The 20,681-nt window shown below is 50.5% G+C and overlaps 1 protein-coding gene across 1 annotated transcript; it reads right to left on the minus strand.

Moving 5' to 3' along the window:
- Nucleotides 1-534: 534 nt before the first annotated feature.
- On the minus strand, nt 535-10,721 carry Rp1l1 (RP1 like 1). The gene is made up of 3 exons (XM_052191200.1): nt 10,089-10,721; nt 6,699-6,840; nt 535-5,396 (listed from the first exon to the last, which is right to left on the minus strand). The coding sequence occupies exons 1-3, from the start codon at nt 10,719-10,721 to the stop codon at nt 535-537; spliced, it is 5,637 nt and encodes a 1,878-aa protein (XP_052047160.1).
- Nucleotides 10,722-20,681: the final 9,960 nt, after the last annotated feature.

Consider the following 20,681-nt stretch of genomic DNA (forward strand, 5'->3'; position numbering starts at 1 on the left):
TAACAAAAGATCAATAGGGAGAGAGAAAAAAAAAAGCCACCACACAGAGAAGAAGCCCCAAGGCCTCTTTCCAGATCCTCTGTCCTCTTGGGCCGTGAGGAACTGGCTGACCTCCGACAATATGGCGGGCTCACAGCTCATGCTTTACACTGAGTATGGGAGCCTTGAATTTTAGATCCCACAGACAGCACGGTCCTTTCCATCCTTGCCACGGTCATGGTTGAACCCAGAGCCACACACAAGCTAGGCAAGCACTCTGCCACTGAGCTCTGTTCCCAGAGCCTGTGACTAAGTTATCGAAGCTGGGTTTTGAACTTGATCTATAGCCCGGGCCAGGTCTAGAACTTTCTATCCTCCTGCCTTAGCCTCCCAAGTGGCTGGGATGCTAGGCCTGCAGCTCCAGGATGGGCAGCAAGTCTTTAGTCTTTGTCCTGTTTCTTGTACATCCCCAGTGATCTGAGCCTCTCTCGGGTGTAAGGGCAATACATTCATGCAGGTATCTCTCAGCTCCATTACCGTCCCATGGTTTGATGCCTAGAAATCTAAGTCATCCTGGCCAAAGCCATCTACCCTGCCCCCAACCCGGGTACAAGCCAGGCTTCCAGATGACTGTCCATCTTCTCCTTTTCCCTGCTTTGGAGGCCTTGGGCTGGAGGGGGCTTCTTCTTGCTCAGAAGAGGAACTTTCTGGATACATCATGGGGACTTTCCTCTCTGCATGCAAGACCCTGCTGTTCTTGGCTTTGGTGCATTTGAGGTCTCCACTTGGAGAGTCTCCCTCTGAGCCCTTCTGAGACACCTGTGAGCAGTTGTCCAGAGACGATGTCCCGGAGGAGCATGTCGTGCGGTGGCTCCGGGGGACCGGCCTTTGCCGGTGGTTCTGGAGCCTCCCCTCTTGGTCTAGGCTGGTGTTTTCAGAACCCACCCTTCCCTGGTTCTCTCCTGAGCTTACCCAAGGGCTGTCTTCCTCTACATCTTGATTTCTACTTTCTAACTCCAGCTGTCCTTCTGTAGAAGTTTCCTGAATCTCCACAGAGTGGGCGCCCTGGCTTGCTGGAACCTCCGAAGTGCCTCTATCTATAAAGCTCTGGTGAAGGGTTTCCTCCTTCCCGATCTCAGTCCGCTCTAACTGTTGGCTTTCTTGGGCGGTGCTGATGCAGATTTTCCCATCTCCCTCAGTGGCTGCATCCTCTTCTGGTGCATGGCAGCCAGATCCTTGTGTTTTCAGAGTCTCAGGGTCCTCCTCTCCTTGCAGCTTCTGCTTCTGTTCCCCCTCTTCTCCCTCAGCTACCTCAAGCCCTTGTGCCAACCTCAGCCCTTGCTTCTCCTCAGCTCCCTGGACAGTTCTGGGGTCCTCCTGAGACAACACCATCTCTGTCTTCTGAGGGGCCACCTCCATGGCCTCTCTGTTACTGCTGCCTCCTTTCTTGCTCTGTAGAATTTGCTGCAGGTCAAAGGCCTTTCTGACAGGAGCACCAGAGACTGTTGGGGCATCCTTTGGGAATCTAGGGGTCCTCTTCTTCTTCAGACAGATTTCACAGGGACAGAACTCATCCTCCACAGGCCCTGTATCTGACCTGGTCCCTAAGGCTGTGCTGAGTGTGGGCCCATCCTCCAGGGTAAGGGAAAGGGGGCCCTGGCCAGAGAGGGCTGAGAAGATGCGCAGGCCCTGAAGGCGACGCCTGCGCTGCTCTGTCTGTAGAGAAGTCTGGCCTCTGAGGGCTTCCCGGGGTGGTTCTGGGACCATCTTCCCTGCCCGGCTCTGGATCTTCCTGACTTCTCTGTCAGTGCTTGCCTGGAGCCGTTGGCCCATGTCCTGCTCCAGCTCGGTCACCATCTGGTCCAGCAGGCTGTCATGAAGGTTCCATCGGGCTCGGAGTTGAGCTGTGGCGTCAGCCAGATGAGCCATGAAGGCTTTCTCTATCTTCCTCAGCAGCTTGGACACCCAGATAGGGTCAGGGTCCAGAGATCCCTTGTGGGCCATGGACGCGTCCGTCTCCTTGGCTCCTAGGCTGGTCTCGATGCAGGCTTGCTTGCAGCCCCTTGCATCCAATCTGGACATCTCTTCCAATCCCAGCTCTGGTATGTGAGCACTTTGATGCTCACCAAGCCTTGAGTTGCTCTCGCTGAAATCCTGAGGGGACTCTGGGGGTTCCTCTCGCCCATCTTGGGGCCACAGTCCTCCAGAGGCCGCATCAGTTCCTGCTGCATCTTTTGGCACTCTGGTGTCTTCTGGAGAACCTGTCCCATCTTGAGAGCCAGCTGCAAGCATTTCCTGACTGCAGACCCCAGCCCCTTCTTGAAGCCCTTCTCCAGGGACATTATTTTCCTGCAGCCTCTCTCTTACTCTCCCTTCTGTTTCTTCTGACTGTGCATCCCCTTCCAGTGCCGTGCTTTTGACCAATTGCTCTGGGACACTGCCCCAGGTCTGCTTCCTGCCTCCACCTGCCTCCTCCCCGCTGGTGGCACAAGCCCTCACCTGGGAGCCAGATGAGACTGTGGAATGACTCGCTAGCTCTGGGTACCCCTGGCTCCTGGAATCAGGTCTTTGAGAGGCGATTTTCAAGGGCAAATCTGTCTTCTCGGGAGCCAGGGTATTTTCCAGGACACAGGGCACGCTGCCCTCACCTGAGCCTCCAGAGCCACTGCTTACATCCACACCAGAGGAGGAGGTGGGCGTGAAGTCCTCGGTCCCCAGCAGAGCCTGGTGTGAAGTGAGCCTCCCGAGGCTGAAGTCCAGCAGTCCTTGCCCAAGCTCACTCCCAGGCCACAGGGTCTGGGAGATGCTCAGAATCTCCTGGTACTTAGGGGACTCTACAAGCCTCACTTTGCCATCCAGAGGCCCCAGACCCTCATCAAAGAAATGGAGCCCGGCAAGGCAGGCAATGAGGGCCCCGGCAGAGCGGCTGAGCCTCTGGGCTGCTGAGCTAGAGATCTCTGGTAAACTGCTGGGCCGGCCTGGCTTGGAGCCCAGCAGGGCCTTCATGATCTGTGTAGAGGCCGAGACCCTGGTGGGGAGTGCACATGGGCTCACATCATGGTCCACTGTGGTCCCTTCTCCTAGTCCAGCTTCTGCAGGAGCCTTGAGCCTTTCGCCTGATGTTGCATTTGGATGTAAATCACTTCCCAGTTTGCAGCACACAGAACCAGATCCTGAGAGGACTTCCGCTGCCTCTGAATACTCATCAGTAACCCCTTCTGGGAGCTGCTGTCTGGCCTGAGTCAGTTCCCCCAGGACTTTCAAAGAACAGCCATCACCCAGGTCCTCCTTGGGACCTTCTGGACCATCCCTGGGCACTTCTGTGGTCTCACCTGCCATCTCATATGTCATGATTACTGGCTTTTCTGGGATGTTGCCTAGCCACTCACGAACCACAGCATCTGGAGAGGTATAAGGCAGAGCACTGGGCGTCACACCACCATCTCCTTCTCGCTCCTCAAGGCTTCCCCTGATACCAGGGGACATCCCCAGCAGAGTCCTCCCGGGCCCAGTGTAGCCATCCGCTCGACTCTGGTCACTGCTGGTGCTACTGCTGCTTGCAGGCTCCCTCTCAGAGCATGTTTGCTCCTTGGGTAGAGTTGGGCAGAAACTACTGCCCACCAAGCAGGCCTCAGAGATGGAGGCTTGGGTCTGCCCACTGGGGACTGCAAGGGGAGAAGATGGCAGAACCTGGAAGCAGCAGCAATCTTGGTAGGTTCTTGGCTCTTCTGCCTCAGGCCATCTGTCCAGTAGCACAGAGGATGAGAAAGGCTCAGGGGTGGTCCCTGCCTTGTCCCTCAGGCAACCAGCCTCTCCTCTGTGGACAGGTGTGGGAGTTGATGAGTGAGCCTGGCACTTGGTGTCCCCAGCTAGCTCTGCAGAGCGAGCACTAGGGTGACAAAAGCTGGACACACAGTCTGAGTCGCTCATGACGATGGCGGTGGCTTTGCTGGTGGCTTGTGGTCCCTGAAAGTCACGGGAACTAGAGAATGGGGGTCTCAGATCCTCAGAGGCCTGATTCCCAGCGCTGGGTAAGTTGGAAGGAAATTGTGGTGCTGGGCTTCCAGGGCAGGCCTGTTCTCTTTCCTGAGGCATTGGCATTTGCAAGGCTATGTCCAGTGAGGATGGAGTGTCCCTGCAATAGTGACACCGCCTGGCATGGCCTTTCTGAGCCACTTGGTAAGGGTCAGAGACACTGGGCAAGCACACAACACCAGCCAGTCTCTTCTGCTTCCTCTGTCTCCGCTGGGCTGGGGCATGAGCAGGAGCTGGGAGAGCTTCTCTCTGTGTGTCCTGAGAGCCAGAATGACCCGGAACCAGGGGCAGTCTCAGTACAGGCTCACCTCTGAGCTCCTGGCATCTGGTGCCCTGTCTATACTTTTCTGTCTGAAGACCCGTGTGGTTCAAAGGTAACTGACTCTGGGTAGAAATACAGGGGTTGTCACTGTTGGTGACTTGCCCCTGGGAAGCCATGACCCTTGCCTGGCTTGAGTCTCTGTGGAGCTGACTGCCACTCTCACTAGACTCCTCACGAGACTCGGCACTGTCTGATGTATCAGACAGAGCCCTTTCTCTACTTTGGGTCTCAGGTCTCAAGCCGCGGGATCCTGTGTCCTCTAGGCAGGAGCCCTCACCAGATTCCAGCTCAGTCTCACTCTGGGAAGAAGCTGAGGAGACTGGATGCAAGGTGTCACTGCCTGTATCGCCGTCTGGAGTCCAAGGACAGCGGGAGCCTGGCTGGACACTTCTAGGGTTCCTGGGAGTTGAGACTGGGCTGACATTATCCTTGTCATGCCCTTTGCTATCGTTGGCTTCCTGTCTCCAGTGGCTCTTGCATCCAGAGCGCTTAGTCAGACCCCATCTCCTTCGAGGGGTTGGCCCTGTGCCCTCAGGGGCAGTCAGGGGGTTTCTCCATATGTCATAGCTGGGCTGCGACTGCTGGCCCACATCAAAGTCTCCCTGGCATCTTCCATCATAGGGACCCAGTTCCTGTGCCCCAGGCTTTAAGACGTCCCAAGGGTAGCCCTCCTGTCTGCGACAGAACCTATCAGCCTCCCTTGGGTCCTGACCCTCTCTACTGGCTGCTGTGAAGACACTGGCGTGCCCCACCTTCTGGGACCACCGCAGGGTGTCCTCGCCCAGAATCTGGAAGCGGACTTTCATCTCCACAGACAGACTGCCATCCTCATTCATGCAGACCTTCTTCTCCACATCATCAGCAGCCACCAAGGAACCAGGTGGGACAGGTGTGTCCTGAGGGCATCTGTCCAAAGCAGCCCCTGTCCAGGCTTGATGGCTGGATGTTGGATGGTCGCTGAGACCAGACCTCTCTGACGTCAAGGAAAGCTGCCGCAGCCTGCCGCCAGATCTGCCTCTCGAGTGTATGACACTCTGCTTGGTGTTTGGTCCCCAACCACCTGTCACACAGCGGAGCAAGAGAGAAGAGAACAAGGCAGTGAGCTACTGGAGAGGACGGCAGCAGAAAGACAAAGGTGGAACCATTCTAGAAGGACCCATGGGTGGCACAGAAAGGAAGAATTGAGGCTGAATCTCACCCAAAGCCACCAATTCCCCACTACTTCTGGCTCTGAGACTGACTTTGCCGCTTCATTGTGCAGCTATGCACACAGCGCTTGCTGCACATCGAGTTGGCTCAAGAAGCTTCTTGCACAGAACGTTCACTTCAGGAATGCTTGCTGAAAAGGCACCAGCACAATCAGGGTCTGGGGAGAGTGTGGCATGGCAGGGGGAGCCACGCGGTGGGGATTCATTGATCGGGGACAGGAGGCAAACCCAGGCTGCTGCTGGTGATCTGACCATAAGTTGTAAACGGACCTGATGATTCCTGGTGAACCATCTCCCTCACAATGGCCAGGCTCTTGAGCTGAAGAAAAATTTCTAGGAGAGGTCTAAAAACACAGCATCAGTTCCTGAGAGTCTAGCCTGTGCCCAAGGTAGAAAACTAGAGTGGGTGTCTCATGGGATAGAGAGAAAAATGGAGTCCCCGCTGTTTCTCCTTTCATCTCCTGAGCTATGCTTAGTAGGATGCACCTATGTCCAGAGGACATGAACACATCTGGACAGGAGAAAGCATCAAGAAAGCCTGGTGGCTCTTCTGTCATGGGCCTAACCATTGTCTTTGGTCATTTTCTTAATGGAGTCAAACAAAGGAGAGACATTTGTTTATTTGCCAAAATCTTCCTATTATCAGTTCAGTAGTTTTGCTGTAATTTTATTCTGCATTTGCAAACTGTGTCTTCAAAATAACATATATTTTAAGATTGAAGCCTAGATTCTGGCTCAGTGTGGGCTTTTTGATGGATGTATGTGTCTGGATGGATGGTCTATGGTTGTGGTGTGTTTTAATCATTGTAACCTGCTGTAGACCACCACTGATGCCTAAGGCACTGATGCCACGTCTCTGAAGGACAGCTCAGAACCTCTATGATGACATTGATGACATGTCCACTGGGAGTCTTAATGATTATTTTAGACCCTAAAAATCTTAAGCTCAAATTTCTCTGTGTTAAAATCTAGAAAATCCCCAGAAATGTTCTGCTCAGTTAAAGCAGACAGAAGGAGAAAGAAGAGAGACCCAGCATAGCTACAAGAGCAAGGAACCGGGCCAAGGCTCCTTCCCAGGGGTCTGGAACTGACATCACCAATCCGTGGAGCTGCTGTCCCACTGAAAGAAGCTGGGAAGCCCTGGAACCACTCACCACGTTCATTCCTTGCAGTCACACCAGATAACATTCTGCTCCTCTTCCCTCTGTCATTTTCCATCTCCAGACGTCTGAAGGCCTCATTCCCAGCACATACCAGCAGGGAGGGGCCATCCAGGAGTGTTTGCAGAGAGTCCACCTGAAAGAGGTTAGCATAGAGTTGGGAGCCTGGCCTGCAGAACCCCTCTGCTCTGGAAGGCTCAGGAAGGAAGACTCATCTCCTCAGCCCTTCTTGATTCTTGCGTGTAGCAGTCTGGGTCCCCACATCCCATGCCTTTATCAGTAGCTGGGAGACTGAGAACCCACTGCCTTCAAGAAGAGCTTTTGTTCCCACCAGCTGAGAGTCTGTGACCACAGGTTACTCTAGATAGAAAGTCAAGCTGCTTCCCTGAGCATACATCTACCTTCTAGAATATGTTTTGTAACATGCTTGCAGCAGAACATTCAATGCCTTCATTTAGGGATCTGACTCTTAGCCTTGTCATTTGCCCAGGTGGAGTCCTCTTCAGTATTTGACAACTTTCCAGTATAAACCAGTTGTCTCCACTTGAGTGAATGAACGAGGGCAGAGCACAGCTCTCCCAGGAGCCCTTCTATTCTCAAATTCTACCCTTTCCTTAGACCTGCCAGCAGGAAGACATGTTGCTGCCCACTCCTCTCCTAATGCCTACTCCTGGCTCAGGGCCTATCACTCCAGTAAATAGGACTTTACTCTCAGAGTATTTCCCTGGCCCCAGAGGCCCTGTACCTCTAAGGGCCTGTGTTACAGTTGGCACGATTGGCGGTATGCAATAACAGGGACTATAAGAGCGTATTCTCTTGAATAATTTCAAATTAGAAGGGTGTGTTCAGGAACAAAGAGATACCCTTACCACCACCACCTTATTAAACTATTAGAATGACCAAACCACAAAGCAATGATGGCATCAGATGCAAGGCAGCAGGACATCAGGACATTAATGGCCCCTTTGTTCTTTTCAACTTGGAGGTAGATTTCTTCTTCAGGTAGATATCTATTCCATCTCACAAACATAGCATCAAATGCTGAGGGGACAGTGGAGTGTCAGAGATTCTTGCATTACAGGCCCACTCTGGGGCCATGAAGGGTGTGGAGGGATGTTCAGGAGATGTTGGATTTTGGAATGGAATAGACTTTGTTTTGGTTAAATATGGTCCTCGTTATAGAAGGAACAATGACTGTGGAGTGGCGAGGCATTCCACTTGAGAGTGAGGGACTCGGAAGGACCAACCAAGACTGGAGGGCTGCTGGCAAGGAGCTCTAGAGAAGCAGCTCCCAAAGGCTCCCGCACAACTGGCTCGTGGGTGAAGACATACTTGCCATCGGTTAGTGACCTCAAAAAGGTGATCATCACATGGGCAGATTGGCCCAATCAGTGAGTGTCAGGTTCTCCCTCCCCAGCTACCCCAAGCCCACTCAGCCAGCTCATGAGCAGAAGAAGCACAAACACTGTAGCACAAATTAGCAATACCAACACCGCTCCTTCAGGCACCGCTGGCCTGTGTCTTCTCAGGGATGCTCCTTGGGAGACTAACACTGAACTAATGCTTGTGATTTGCATACCTGCAGGGACTCAACCAGACACACCTGATGAGAAGCTATTCAAAGTGGACCTCTCTGACACAGCTGCTGTAACGCAGTGAGGACATCTCTGTTGAAGCAGTTTGTATTCACTAGAATGGAATTGACTTTGTTTTGGTTAAAGACAGTCCTTGTCCTTCCACTTTTCAATACGACCATTGTGGACTTACAGAACACCTACTTATCACTGTTGTAAGCTAGGAAGGTGGCTAACTTCACAGCAAGATACAAAATAGTGAGCTAACACCAAGAATTTGCTGAGTATCTGGGTATGGTGGTATATACCTTCAATCCCATCACTCAAGAGGCAGAGACAGGTGGATGTCTATGAGTTTCAGGTCATTCTGGAATACATAGCATGTTTCAGGCCTGCTACATAATAGGACTCTATTCCAAAGCAAGCAATAAGAAATCACTTTGTAGCTATGCACTCTATCGTCCACATAGTGTGGAGCAGTGGAATGGATATTCTCTGGAAGATTCCGTGTGGGAACCAGCTGGGAGGCACTGCTTTATGAGGTTGAACTGTTTTCCTACAGGATGTGGTATGCATCTCCAAGGCAGTGATGTGAGCTGCTGCCTTCGTGTGAACAGATACCTGGGGACGAGAGTCATTCATTCTCCCTAGCAGCCAGCCAGCACAGAGACGATGTGGCTTTGGGCAGAAAGCAAATACAATGTTTTTGCTTTTGTTTTGTTTCTTGAGACTAACCTAAAATTCTCTGTGTAGCCCAGGCTGGTCTCAAACATGTAATTCACTTGCCTCCAGCTGCTGTGTGCTGGGATTATAGACATGTGATACCACACCTACTTAGCAAATATCCTTCTGACTATAGGAGGCCCCAATGCTAAGCAGATACAGGCCCCGATTGTGGAGAGATGGAATTAGATCAGCCCAGCTCAGTTTCCCTAAAAGCCTACCGTTGTCAGAGACTCATGTGCTACAGGACCTAGAAAGGTACCAGTTATACTCAGTCGCCTTTGCAGGTAGGTTTGGGTGAGGGCTGCATCCTTCCTCAGCTGAGTGCCCTTGATCAAGAAGGAAGCTGATTGGTAGACCCTGTCTCATCCTGCTTCTGGCTGGTGCTCTGTGCCATGCGCGGAACAACCAGGAGGTGAGGCAGCTGAGGTGGCTGTGGCAGACTGTTCTCTCAAGTGGTCCTGGGAGTGGAGATGTAGCTGAGCACTGCTTCTCAAGCTCGGCTGTTAGCCCCACCCATGTGTTCTCAAACTCAGCATTCATAGTGCTACCTGCAGGACGTGGTGAGCCATGTCTGTAGACCTGGCCCCTAACGCCCTGCATTAAATCTCTCGGTGCTCAAGGTACCTTGGATGATCTGTTTCCTGCACTAAACTCAGATGGAAATGGCCTGTTGAGAGGACTGCATCACAAATGAGGAACACGTCCAAGGCTCAGGGCCTGATGTGTGCTAAGTGCTTATTAAATGGGAGTGTGAGTAGGGTGGCCATGTGTGTGCACATGTGTGCTTGTGCATGTGCAAGTGTGTATATATGTGTGTGCATGTGCGTGTGCGTGTGCGTGTGTGTGTGTGTGTGTGTATGTGTGTGTGTGTGTCTGACTCAGGTTCGCAAGCTGGCACAGCAAGTACTCTACCAACTGAGCCATTTCCCTAGGTCTGATGGTTGTGTTTTATTAACAGATTTGACCTCATGTCTCCACAATCTTCCTTCACCTTTAATTAGCAGTGGGCAATCAAGTCTGCCTTACTCAGCCATCTATGTATTTTGACCCAGGGTCCGAAGGAAATACTTTCCCCACAGCCTACCTTCTTCCCATGGATCGTGTACACCTGCTTGACAGGAAAGCGCAGTAGCTCAGAGGCTTTGCTGAGGAAGGCTGCCAGGCTCCTGGTGTTCTTGTGACTGAGAACCACTGTCTGCTGGCATCTAGGATCCCCGTTCTTGACCAGTGTCAGCCTCCTTGGGGCTGTGGGACCCTTCCAGGAATAGGATGTTTCTGGAGCTTCACGCCCACCTTCGAAAACCTGTGGCTGCCCAGCAGAGGGCCTTTTCTGTTGAAGCCGGCCTGGCTCTCTGGGAGTTTTAGGGGGCTTCCTATCAGAGCAGAGGTAGCAGCCTCCATCTTGCAGCTGCTCCAGGGCACTGAGGCCATGCAAGCCCCGGGGTGTGGTGACAGAACGCACCCCAAAGGAAAGAGGCATGCGCTGAGACAGCTCATCCATTAGAGCGCTGAAGGTCTTGAAAGTGCGCTGGTGAACAGCCAGGCGAACCCCAGCAAACCGGGGATCTCCTCTCTTGAGGAAGGTTATCTTCTTGGCTGGTATCACCTCAGTAACAGAGGGAGTGTGTGCCACAGAGGGCAGGAGACACTGCCGGTGGCTTGGTGCGGGGTGGCTTGGTACAGGAGCATCCCTCCTGTATCCTGGGGTGCTGTTCATGATGTGGAGGCCCAGACAGCTATAACAGATAAAGGAAGAGAGGTTCAGATTAGGACTACCTAGTCTCCTCTCTTCTTCATGGAGGTCCTGACACCCCAAATTGGTTCCATCCTTTTATATAGGGACAGTTTGATCCATCTGGGTTAAAAGGTAAAGATTTAGCATTGGGGAGATCTGGGTGCCCACCCCCACCCCCACCTCCACCACTTTCCATCTGTGCGACCCAGGAAGACAATGACTAAGAATATCTATAGAATTCAGCTTAGTCAGTCTAGATAGTGGTTATAGAAAGCAAATGAATTTATACATCTGAAGCGCTTGATAGAGAGCAAGGGTCCAAAGTCTTTAGTCTCTTCTTTTCTCTAGCTGTTTTTCTTGCCCTCTTCTGCCAAGCTGGCATCCCCTGAATGTCCTCTTGCTTTCTCTTCTAAAAATATAGCTAGAAAATAAAGATGGACATTCACAGGTAGGATGCTAGACATGGAGTCAAGAGCTCTGGGCAGGAGGAGTCCCTCTCCTGTGATCTCCCCGTGCACCCAGGAGATCCCTGTCTATCTGGACTCTGTTCCTCCTGCTGTCAGGTAGAGGGCTAGAGTTTGAGCACTGGTTCCAAACTCTCTAGGGACAGGGGATCACACAAGGAGACTCGAAACCCTTGTCTATGTAATTGAAAGCAGGACACATCACTTCATATCCTGTGTCTTCCTTGTTAGACTGTTGTTTGATTTGATACTAAAAATAAGTTATGGGGCCCAGCAAGATGACTCTGTGGGTGAAGATATTTGCTGCCAAACCTGATGAGCTGTGTTTGATCTCTGGGCCCTACATAGAGTAGGAGAAACACTTACCCCTGTATGTTATTTTCTGACTTCCATGGGTGTGTACACACACACACACACACACACACACACACACACACACACATTGAGCTAAATGAAATGTTTAAAAAACACAACTCTTAAAATCCGTCTCTAACACCCCTCTCAGGTCTTTTCAAGATGAGTGCTGAGCCTCATGAGTGCATGTCTTAGCTTGCTGCCACAGCAGAAGAGACAGAGGCATAGACCTGTCCCCACTGACCATTTCCACTCCCACTAACCGGTGCTATGCCGCCCTGTTACCTCCCATAGGACTCTTGCAAAAACTTCCATGTACCTCTCTAGTCTTAGGTACGCCTCTTTGCCTGTGGCAGCTAGGTTGCTCTGAAATCTGGCTTTTTTTGTGTGTTCCCAAGTTTTCCTAGGCTTCCCAGCATCTGCTGGAAAAATAATGTGTCTCTTGTCCCTGCCTTTTCTCACCGAATTACTCTAAGGTTTTCCTGTCAGGTGGCCCTGCCCTCCTGCACCCCACTGTAGCTGTCCTCTTTGTTGAGCCCTCTTCACACACGTGAGAGCAACCACCATTGTTAGCATAGCATCTCCTCCAGCTTCTCCTTCCAGGCCAGTGCCTTCCCCAGCCTATTCCACCTGGGAAGCAGAACTTGCACTCCCCAGGGCTCCCAGATTGGTGCCTGGAAAACAAAGGTGGATGAATAACCCTGACCCTCACAGAGCTTCCTGCTGGGAGCTGGACCCGTCAGTTATCTAGGACCTGAGCCAGGGGGGTTAGAGGATGACTTTTCACTCATAGTGCTCACGAGACACGAGGGACACGCCTGGCAGCATGGGTGGCCCCCACAGCCACACCTCCATCCTCGTTGGCACTGCTCCTTATTTAGCGCCATTTGTTGGACAGAAAGGTACTCTCCTTTTTAAAACCATGGGGCACAAAAGAGCCTTGTAATCGTCTCATCTCTGGGCAGATATATAATTAGCTCATCCATCCTCCTTCCTCCCCTCTAATCCCCACAAGCTGCTCTCATTAGCTCTCCAGCCCGTGTTACTACAGCTCCAGACACAGTCATTCCCCTGTGCCTATTCACGGGGGCTATTTGTCCCTCTTGGTGTTTATTTAAACTCACAACTACAGCGTTTGCTGATGAGCCCAGAGGGAAAAGAAGTGCCATAGTGTCCCCAGCAGCCCTGTGTTCATGGGCATTATCATGCCCCTAGTCCCAGCAAGTCTACCACATCAGAATGTCCCTAGAATCGCCGTGTCAGAGGTTCACCCTATCCCAGATATGATTATACCCTTCAGTCAGCACGTTCTCGGGCATCACTATGTCCCACAGCATCTCTGTATCCTCCAACATAACCATGTCCCTGATATCATGTCCTCAGCACTTCTGTGTCCCTTAGTGTCACCATGTCCCCAGTACCATCATGTCTTCAGCATCGGTGTTGCCTGATATCACCATGTCCTCTAGCATCCCCAGTAGCTAGGACTCTTGCCCCTGTGACCCCACTTGTGTGCAGAAGGCCAGAGGAGACAAGAGTTTAACAGGACACTCAAGGAAAGGCAGAGGTCTAAGACGAAGGCCTCCTTGGCTCCTCCAGGCCCCAGGCAGAAGTGCAACATCACAGGCCAGGGGCCTGACAGTTCCATGATTGTGATATTCTTCTAGAATATAACTGGTCTTTGAATTGGAAGTTCTGATCATTAAATAGGCTTCATGACTTGCAGGATCCCAAGTCCCAAATCAGAGCTGGCAATTCCCAACTCTCCCAGGAAATGTCCTGCCCTGGTGTGTGACAGTGTTGTGTGAGGCTCTGCATAGACATGTCCAGCAGCTTGCATCCCTCACACCATCCATACACACAGCCCCAGAACACCACCCACACCCTCAGACACACTCAAGCATACTTTTATGGGCATGCACACACATTGCCCACGTGTGCCCATACACACACTTTAGAAGGGATCTCAGCCCCAGGAGAAGGGGCTGGAGGAACAGGCCTGCCTAGCTGGGGTCTATGAAGGGGACACCGAGGATGGTATCACCGGAAGAGGTGGCACCAATTCTTGCCAACACAGTGAGGGAAGGTTCACCCTCAGTTCTATGGGAATCACTAACAAGTAGAACTTAAAACAGCCTTACAAACAAAACAAGGAAGAGTCTCTTCTTTGAAGAAATGTGACAGATCTTTTGAGTCCTGCCACTTTAAGTCTCCCTGGTGCCGCCTGGCTGCTTGCTCAGTCATTTTCATCAGAGATTACTGAACATCTTCTGTTCTAGCCTGTATATAGGAAGACAAAGACTAAACTGCCGTGGCACCCACCTACAACGCCTGCACAACTCTCATGTGTCCGATAGACACACTATGATGAATGCCTATAGCTTTTAAGTCTTTGCGTTCCCCTAACGCAGTGTACAGCCAAAGACGGCAGATGATGTGATATCCTAGGTGAATACAATGAGTGAGTGAATGGATGAATGAATGAATGAATGAATGGGTGGCTGGGGGAAAACAGAGAGTAGTTTTCAATGGGAAAGACTCAAATGGTCCTTGAACGTGGGCTGTTCAGTAAGAAGAGCCAGAAACTCTCCCTTGATGAGTGTGAGCTGGGGTATACATCATGGGATTCAAGCCTTACATGTGGTGTTGGCTAGCCAAAGAGGAACAGCATCATCATCATCATCATCAGCAGCAGCAGCAGCAGCAGCAGCATGGAGTACCCACATTTCAATGGACACAGAAGCTACAGCTAGCTAGGAAAGAGTTTGCACCTCAAGGTGGGTCTGCAAGGTGGTGCCCCCATTAGGTCTCCTAGGTGCCTCATGTACCCCAGGTGTAAGTCTCCTCTCCTACAGGTGAGGCAAAGGATCAGGCACTGGCCAACATAGCATGGTACATCTTAATTTCCCATCCTTTCTTTATTGTCCTTTATAACAGGAGCCTTGAGAAGTATTACCCTTCTTCATTGGCCAAGCTGAGGCTGGTCCGGTCAGGATCCCATACCCGTGGGTTCCTTTTCTAGTAGCACAAATAAGGAACCCACAATCACAGAACTAGAGACGTTCTTTCTACTTCAGCACAGAGAAGACCCTTTCCTGACATTTGCATTCACATGAAGGTCCAGGGGTGACAAATGGTAAGACTGTTCTCCCAGCAACAAACAGCCCTGTTCTCCCAGTTAGTGGTCACATAGGTGGAACTAGTATAGAATTCCTCCAGGAAAATGGCAAGGTCCCACAGGCAATGCAGAGTCCAATTGATTATGGGGGCAGGGCAGTCTTGGCCCAAGGGGAGGAGAGAGGGCCACCTGGGAGTCAGCATCTTGCTGGAAATCTATAGCAAATAATCTTGGTAGCACAGAGTCTGGGTGGCCCCACCACTGGTGATGAAGTATTCCAGGGAAACTCAGGGCCAGAGGACACTGAGTCTGCCTGGAGGGGTGGAGTCAGGAAGGATGGAGAGGGCGGAAGGGTGCGGGGATTTCAGGGGAAGTGGACAGAAAGCAGAGGCTTCCAGTTTGGGGGCGTGGAGAGGTGGATTGGAGAAAAACAGATTAAGGGAGAAAAAATAGAAACCACAGGAAATACTCAAAAAGGTAACAGGCCAATGGAGGAATTGGGCCGGGTGGGTCTGAGGGCCTGGGGGAGGAAACTGTTTAGCTGGCTAGAGACCTGGATGTGGGCTCAGCTCAGGGAGGGGCTAGAGGCCAGAGAACAACAAGCAAGATAGATGGATTCAGGAACAGAGTAAATAGGGTGAGAGAGATCATCAGGCAGGATGAGAGACAATGACCTCTCTGCCAGAACCAAAGGGGACAGACAGGAAGGAGGGATATTATGGAGACCTTTAACAGCTGATGGGTTTACACACAGATGCTGGAAGCTGTAGGTAACAGGGCACTTGGCTCCCAGGGGCAGCATGAGCCACAGACTGTCACTCAGCAGGGAACTAAGTCCTTCTTGGGGTCCCCATAGCTTCAAGGGTCTGAATAGGCCATAAGGGACCATTTGATCATTTTAGCACAGCCTTCCAGTTTCTCAACTCCTCTATAGTTACAAGGAGATTGATATAAATTTATGATCCTCTAGGTAAGAAAGAGAATTCTCGATGAGCTAGGGTGCTATATTAACAACAAGCTGCATCTAAATTGAGGAATTTTGAAATGTGTGTGGGGAATGTCTTTGTGTTGAAGGCTGACGATGACCAAGTGCAGTGGGCACAGATTCCATTATGGAATATAAAGCAATGCAGCCCCTAATGAGGCAGTGTGGCCGAAGATCACCAAATCAACTGTAGAATTAGCACAGAATCCAGAAATCCCGCATGTGATACACCCAGAGCAACTGGAAGCAGGATCTGAAAGAGATGCGTGCAGCAACGTGCATAGAGGTCTAGTCACAGGAGACAGAAACTGGAAACCACGCGAGCGAGCACCCATTCACAGATGGATGGATAAGCACCACACGATCTGTCCACAGAACGGAATTATTAGTGAGCTTTGAAAATAATCACCATTCTGTGACCTACATGAGCCCGGAGAACACTGTGCTAAGTGAAATAAGTCAGTCACGGCCAGATGAGAACTACAACCCCACCTGTAAGCAGCACCTGGAGACAGAGGGTGGAATGAGGGCCACAGCCGAGGAGAAGATGAGGAATGAGGAGTTGACATTTAATGGCTTCAGTTTGGAAAACTAAACGGTTCCAGCAATGATGGTAGAGATGGCTTGCACAAGGGCATGAATGAGCTTTGATGAACTTAGCACTGGAGAAGGTTAAATGGTAGCCTTTAAACTTTGCATATTTTACAACAATTAAGAGTCATAAAAAATACACGGCTGGAGAGATGGCTCAGTGGTTAAGAACACTGACTGCTCTTCCAGAGATCCTGAGTTCAAATCCCAGCAACCACATGGTGGTTCACAAACATCTGTAATGGGTTTCAATGCCTTCTTCTGGTGTGTCTGAAGACAGCTGCAGTGTACATATATTAATTAATTAATTTTTATTTAATAATTAATTAAATAAATTCTTTTTAAATTTACTTTTAAAAGAGAGGCTGTGCTGGCGGTGATGTCACACATCCATGGTCCTAGAGCTTGGGAGACAATGAGTTCAAGGCCATTCTGAGGCACCAAGAAAGTCCCTGTACTTAAATAGCTAAAAAATAAGTGGGACTTGTGAGGTGGCCTGGTATGTAAGTGCTTGCCCCACAAGCCCAGTTCAATCCCTAGAACTCACAGTAAAAGAAAATCAACTCTTAAAAGTTGTCCTCTGACCTCTGTATATATTCCGTGGTATACACATGCTTCCTTCTACATACTAATAACAAATACAACTTTAAAGGGATAGCTCAGAGGTTAAGAGCACTTTCTGCTTTTCCAGAGGACCAGAGTGCAGTTTAAAGCACCCATAGCAGGCACCTTACACCTGCCTGTAACTCTAGCTCCAGGGGACCTTTGCTCCCTTCCGGCTTCTGAGGACGCGCAGACACAGATACAAACACACGAATTAAAAACATCTTTAAAACAAAGCAATCAGATTAGGGCTACGATGAACGGCCTTTTAAGAAAGGCCACTCAGGCTGGGCAGTGGTGGCGCACGCCTTTAATCCCAGCACTTGGGAGGCAAAGGCAGGCGGATTTCTGAGTTCGAGGCCAGCCTGGTCTACAGAGTGAGTTCCAGGACAGCCAGGGCTACACAGAGAAACCCTGTCTCGGAAAAAAAAGAAAGAAAGAAAGAAAGAAAGAAAGAAAGAAAGAAAGAAAGAAAGAAAGAAAGAAAGAAAGAAAGAAAGAAAGAAAGAAAGAAAGGAAGGAAGGAAGGAAGGAAGGAAGGAAGGAAGGAAGGAAGGAAGGAAGGAAGGAAGGAAGGAAGGAAGGAAGGAAGGAAGGAAGGAAGAAAGAAAGAAAGAAAGAAAGAAAGAAAGAAAGAAAGAAAGAAAGAAAGAAAGAAAGAAAGGCCACTCAGTGCAGGATATCTTTTCAAAGCCAAGCTGGTGAGAGTTCTGGTGAAGACCAGGTTTATGTGGCAGAATGCATATTCCTTGACACTCAGAGTTTGTAGCTCCTGGCAAAGTGGCTGCATGAGAGCAAATGTGGGGCTGACAAACAGGAGCGAGTCTGCCACAAACACTGATTGGCTCCTGTATATCAGGTGCTGGTCAAACAGAAAGGAGAGACGGTGGAGGGACAGACACCCACCTGATGGACGTTATCACCCAGGGAGGAAGAGAAAACTCCTGTGCCTGGTTTGACACTCAAGGGACCTACTGCTTCCTGACTCAGCTTGGCTCTGCCTGGAGCTGGCCACCAGCTGCTTGGCTCCTCCATGTTTCTATGACCTCAACCATGAGATGGGTGCTGAGCTAAAGAACACTGGAGTTCTATAGGGATCGTCTGGGAAAGCCTGCACACAGTCTCCCCCAAATGAGTCATGAGAAATACCAAAGGCAATAGTCCTGGATCATACCCTCAACCTCCGTCACTAGGATGTGGGAAACTGTGAAAACACAAGAACTCCCTTTCTTTCCTGCATATACTGCAGCTAAGTTCAGCGTTCTGGACCTCTCATTCCCACCTAAAGATCCCTCCAAAGATCCAGGGCCCAAATCCGGAAGAGGGGATCAGAGAGCAGAGGGGACACTAGAGAAAGCTCAGGGCTGGCCAGGGGACCCGATGGTGTACAGTTTAGCTAGGAAAGTGCTCAGACTCTTCTTTTCATCTGCAGCTACTAGGAAGAGGCTCCCAGCTGTTGAGAAGGGAAGACCACATCTATGACAAGTAAGGCAAAGACGCCTCGGACAGGAAAAAGCCTGATACTGGCACAGGAAGGAGAATCCCTGGAAACTGCCGAAAAGCAAAACAAAGACCAGTGTCGGAACATCTTCCTGCCCTCCACCCCGCCAGACTTGCCAATATTCTCTAGACGGCTTATCTGTAGGGGAAGCTGGCCACAGGCATGGCATCTGCTTAGGGGGGTTAAAAGACAAGTGAGATGTGCGGGCTGGCCTGGGCTCCTCAAAGCAGGAAGTGAGACTGTGTGTCTGTGCCCTGGACTTGGCATACTGAGGTGTCGGACAAATGTGAGCGGAGTAAATGATGCCGAGGGATCTGCACAGGGGGGAGGACGGAGAGAGGGGGTGCAAGCAGCAGAGAAAGCAGGGAGAGTAGAGGTGGCACCTGACTGTGGCCCACCGTGTGTGTGAAAAGCTAATGAAAGAAGATATCCTGTAGCGCTGCCAGGACTGACGGATTCATGGAAGGTCAGGATGTCCATGAATACACACACACACACACACACACACACACACACACACACAATCTATGGCCGAGAAAGCAAACCTATGAGTCAGTGAATAGTTATAAGATAGAGCCAAAGGCATCAAAAATGAAAACATCAATAGTAAGGAATAGGGGGAAGTTGGGGAGGACAGAATGGGTGGATTTGGGGGGCAGTTAGCCCTGAGGTAAGGGGCAGAAATAACAGCCAGGGTAGTAGGGAGATGACTTAGGTAAGTACTTGCCTTGCAAGCATGAAGTTCAATTCCCAGAACCTATGCAAAAGGAGAGAGAGAGAGAGAGAGAGAGAGAGAGAGAGAGAGAGAGACAGAGAGAGAGACAGAGAGAGAGACAGAGAGAGAGACAGAGAGAGAGACAGAGAGAGACAGAGAGAGAGGGGGAGAGAGGGAGAGGGAGGGAGAGAGGGAGAGGGAGAGGGGAGAGAGAGAGAGAGAGAGTGAGAGAGAGAGAGAGCGAGCGAGAGAGAGCCTGGTACAAAGTATAATAGTGTTCACTTGTAATTCCAGCACTGGAGAGGTAGAGACAGGGAGATCCTTGGAGCTTGCTGACCAACCTAGTCTACTGAGTTCCAGGGAAGTGAGAGATACTGTCTTAAAAGCCAAAGACAGATGAATGGGGACTGAGGAAAGGCTCTTGAGGTTGTCCATTAGTCTACACACACACACACACACACACACACACACACACACACACACACACAGGCTTACAAAGACATTGTACCTACACATAGAAGTACAAAACAGATACACACACGAGAGTGTGCACACATAGAACTTGGCAGGGCTCTTTAAAGACATTGGAGCAATCATCAAAACTCAGGAAAACACTACCCACACTGAAGCTTTCTTAAGTCTGGGCAGCTGCTCCAGGAATCAACAATAGAGACCACCCCTCCACCCACCTATGACTTAGCACACACAGAAGTCTAGAAACAGGCTATGAACCTGGTATTGAAACCTCTCCAGCCTGTAGGATAAGGAGAAATGGCCAGAGAACAATCCCAGGCCATCTCTAGGTGATAGTCCAGGTTATAGCATCTCCCAGTCACCCTCAGAAACCTATAGGGAACGGAAAGCCAGTAGTGAGGAGACAGCCACCTCAGGGAAGCAGCACGTAAGAAGGCTTGAGGAGGCAGCCACTCACCACCAACAAGAGAAAGTATGGAACAAGACGTCAAAAGTCAGCATGCCCAGACTGACACGGGCCTTTTCCAGAAAGTGACAGGGATTAGAGATCTTATCATCACCATGCCTCAGGAACTGTTGTCAGCAGGCACCGGGTCGAGAAGGACCTATTGGCAGAGCTGAGTCTCCTGCTCAGCATTCTTACTACTGGCAGAAAACACTCAACCATCAGCTATGAAAGAACCCCAGGAGGCTCTGAGAGGCACTGATGTGTCTGTTTCCTGGACTGGGGTCATGGTGCCACACGGCTTGGTCCTGTGTCCCAAATCATTGAGTTAAATATATATCTGTCTATGCAGAAAGTAAAAATACAGCTTTCAAAGGATAGTAAATTGAGGCTAGGCAAGATGGCTTAGCCAAGGTGTTTGCCACACAATCATAAAGATATGAGTTTAATCTCTAGAACCTGTATTAAATCAGGTATGGTGGCAAGGGCTTGTTATCTCAAAGAAACTGGAGAATCCCTGAGGCTTGGTGGCCAACCAGCTTATCAATTTGGTAAGTCCTTGGTACCCACAAAAGAGCCTGTCTCAAAAATCAAGATGGGCCAGTGAGATGGCTCAGCGGGTCTTGCAGCTAATCCCGACAACCTAAGTTTGATCCCTTGATCTCACATTATACAGAGAGCTGATTCCTTTA

This window comes from Apodemus sylvaticus, chromosome 8 (genome assembly GCF_947179515.1).
Source record: "Apodemus sylvaticus chromosome 8, mApoSyl1.1, whole genome shotgun sequence".
Lineage (NCBI taxonomy): Eukaryota > Metazoa > Chordata > Mammalia > Rodentia > Muridae > Apodemus > Apodemus sylvaticus.

What these genes read in the sequence shown, in the direction of transcription:
- Rp1l1 (XM_052191200.1), bottom strand. Translation starts at nt 10,721, where the DNA reads ATGAACAGCACCCCAGGATACAGGAGGGATGCTCCTGTACCAAGCCAC. An exon ending in ACACGATCCATGGGAAGAAG is followed by an intron (nt 6,841 to 10,088) that starts GTAGGCTGTGGG and finishes AACCTCTTTCAG; the next exon opens with GTGGACTCTCTGCAAACACT. An exon ending in GACTGCAAGGAATGAACGTG is followed by an intron (nt 5,397 to 6,698) that starts GTGAGTGGTTCC and finishes GCTGTGTGACAG; the next exon opens with GTGGTTGGGGACCAAACACC.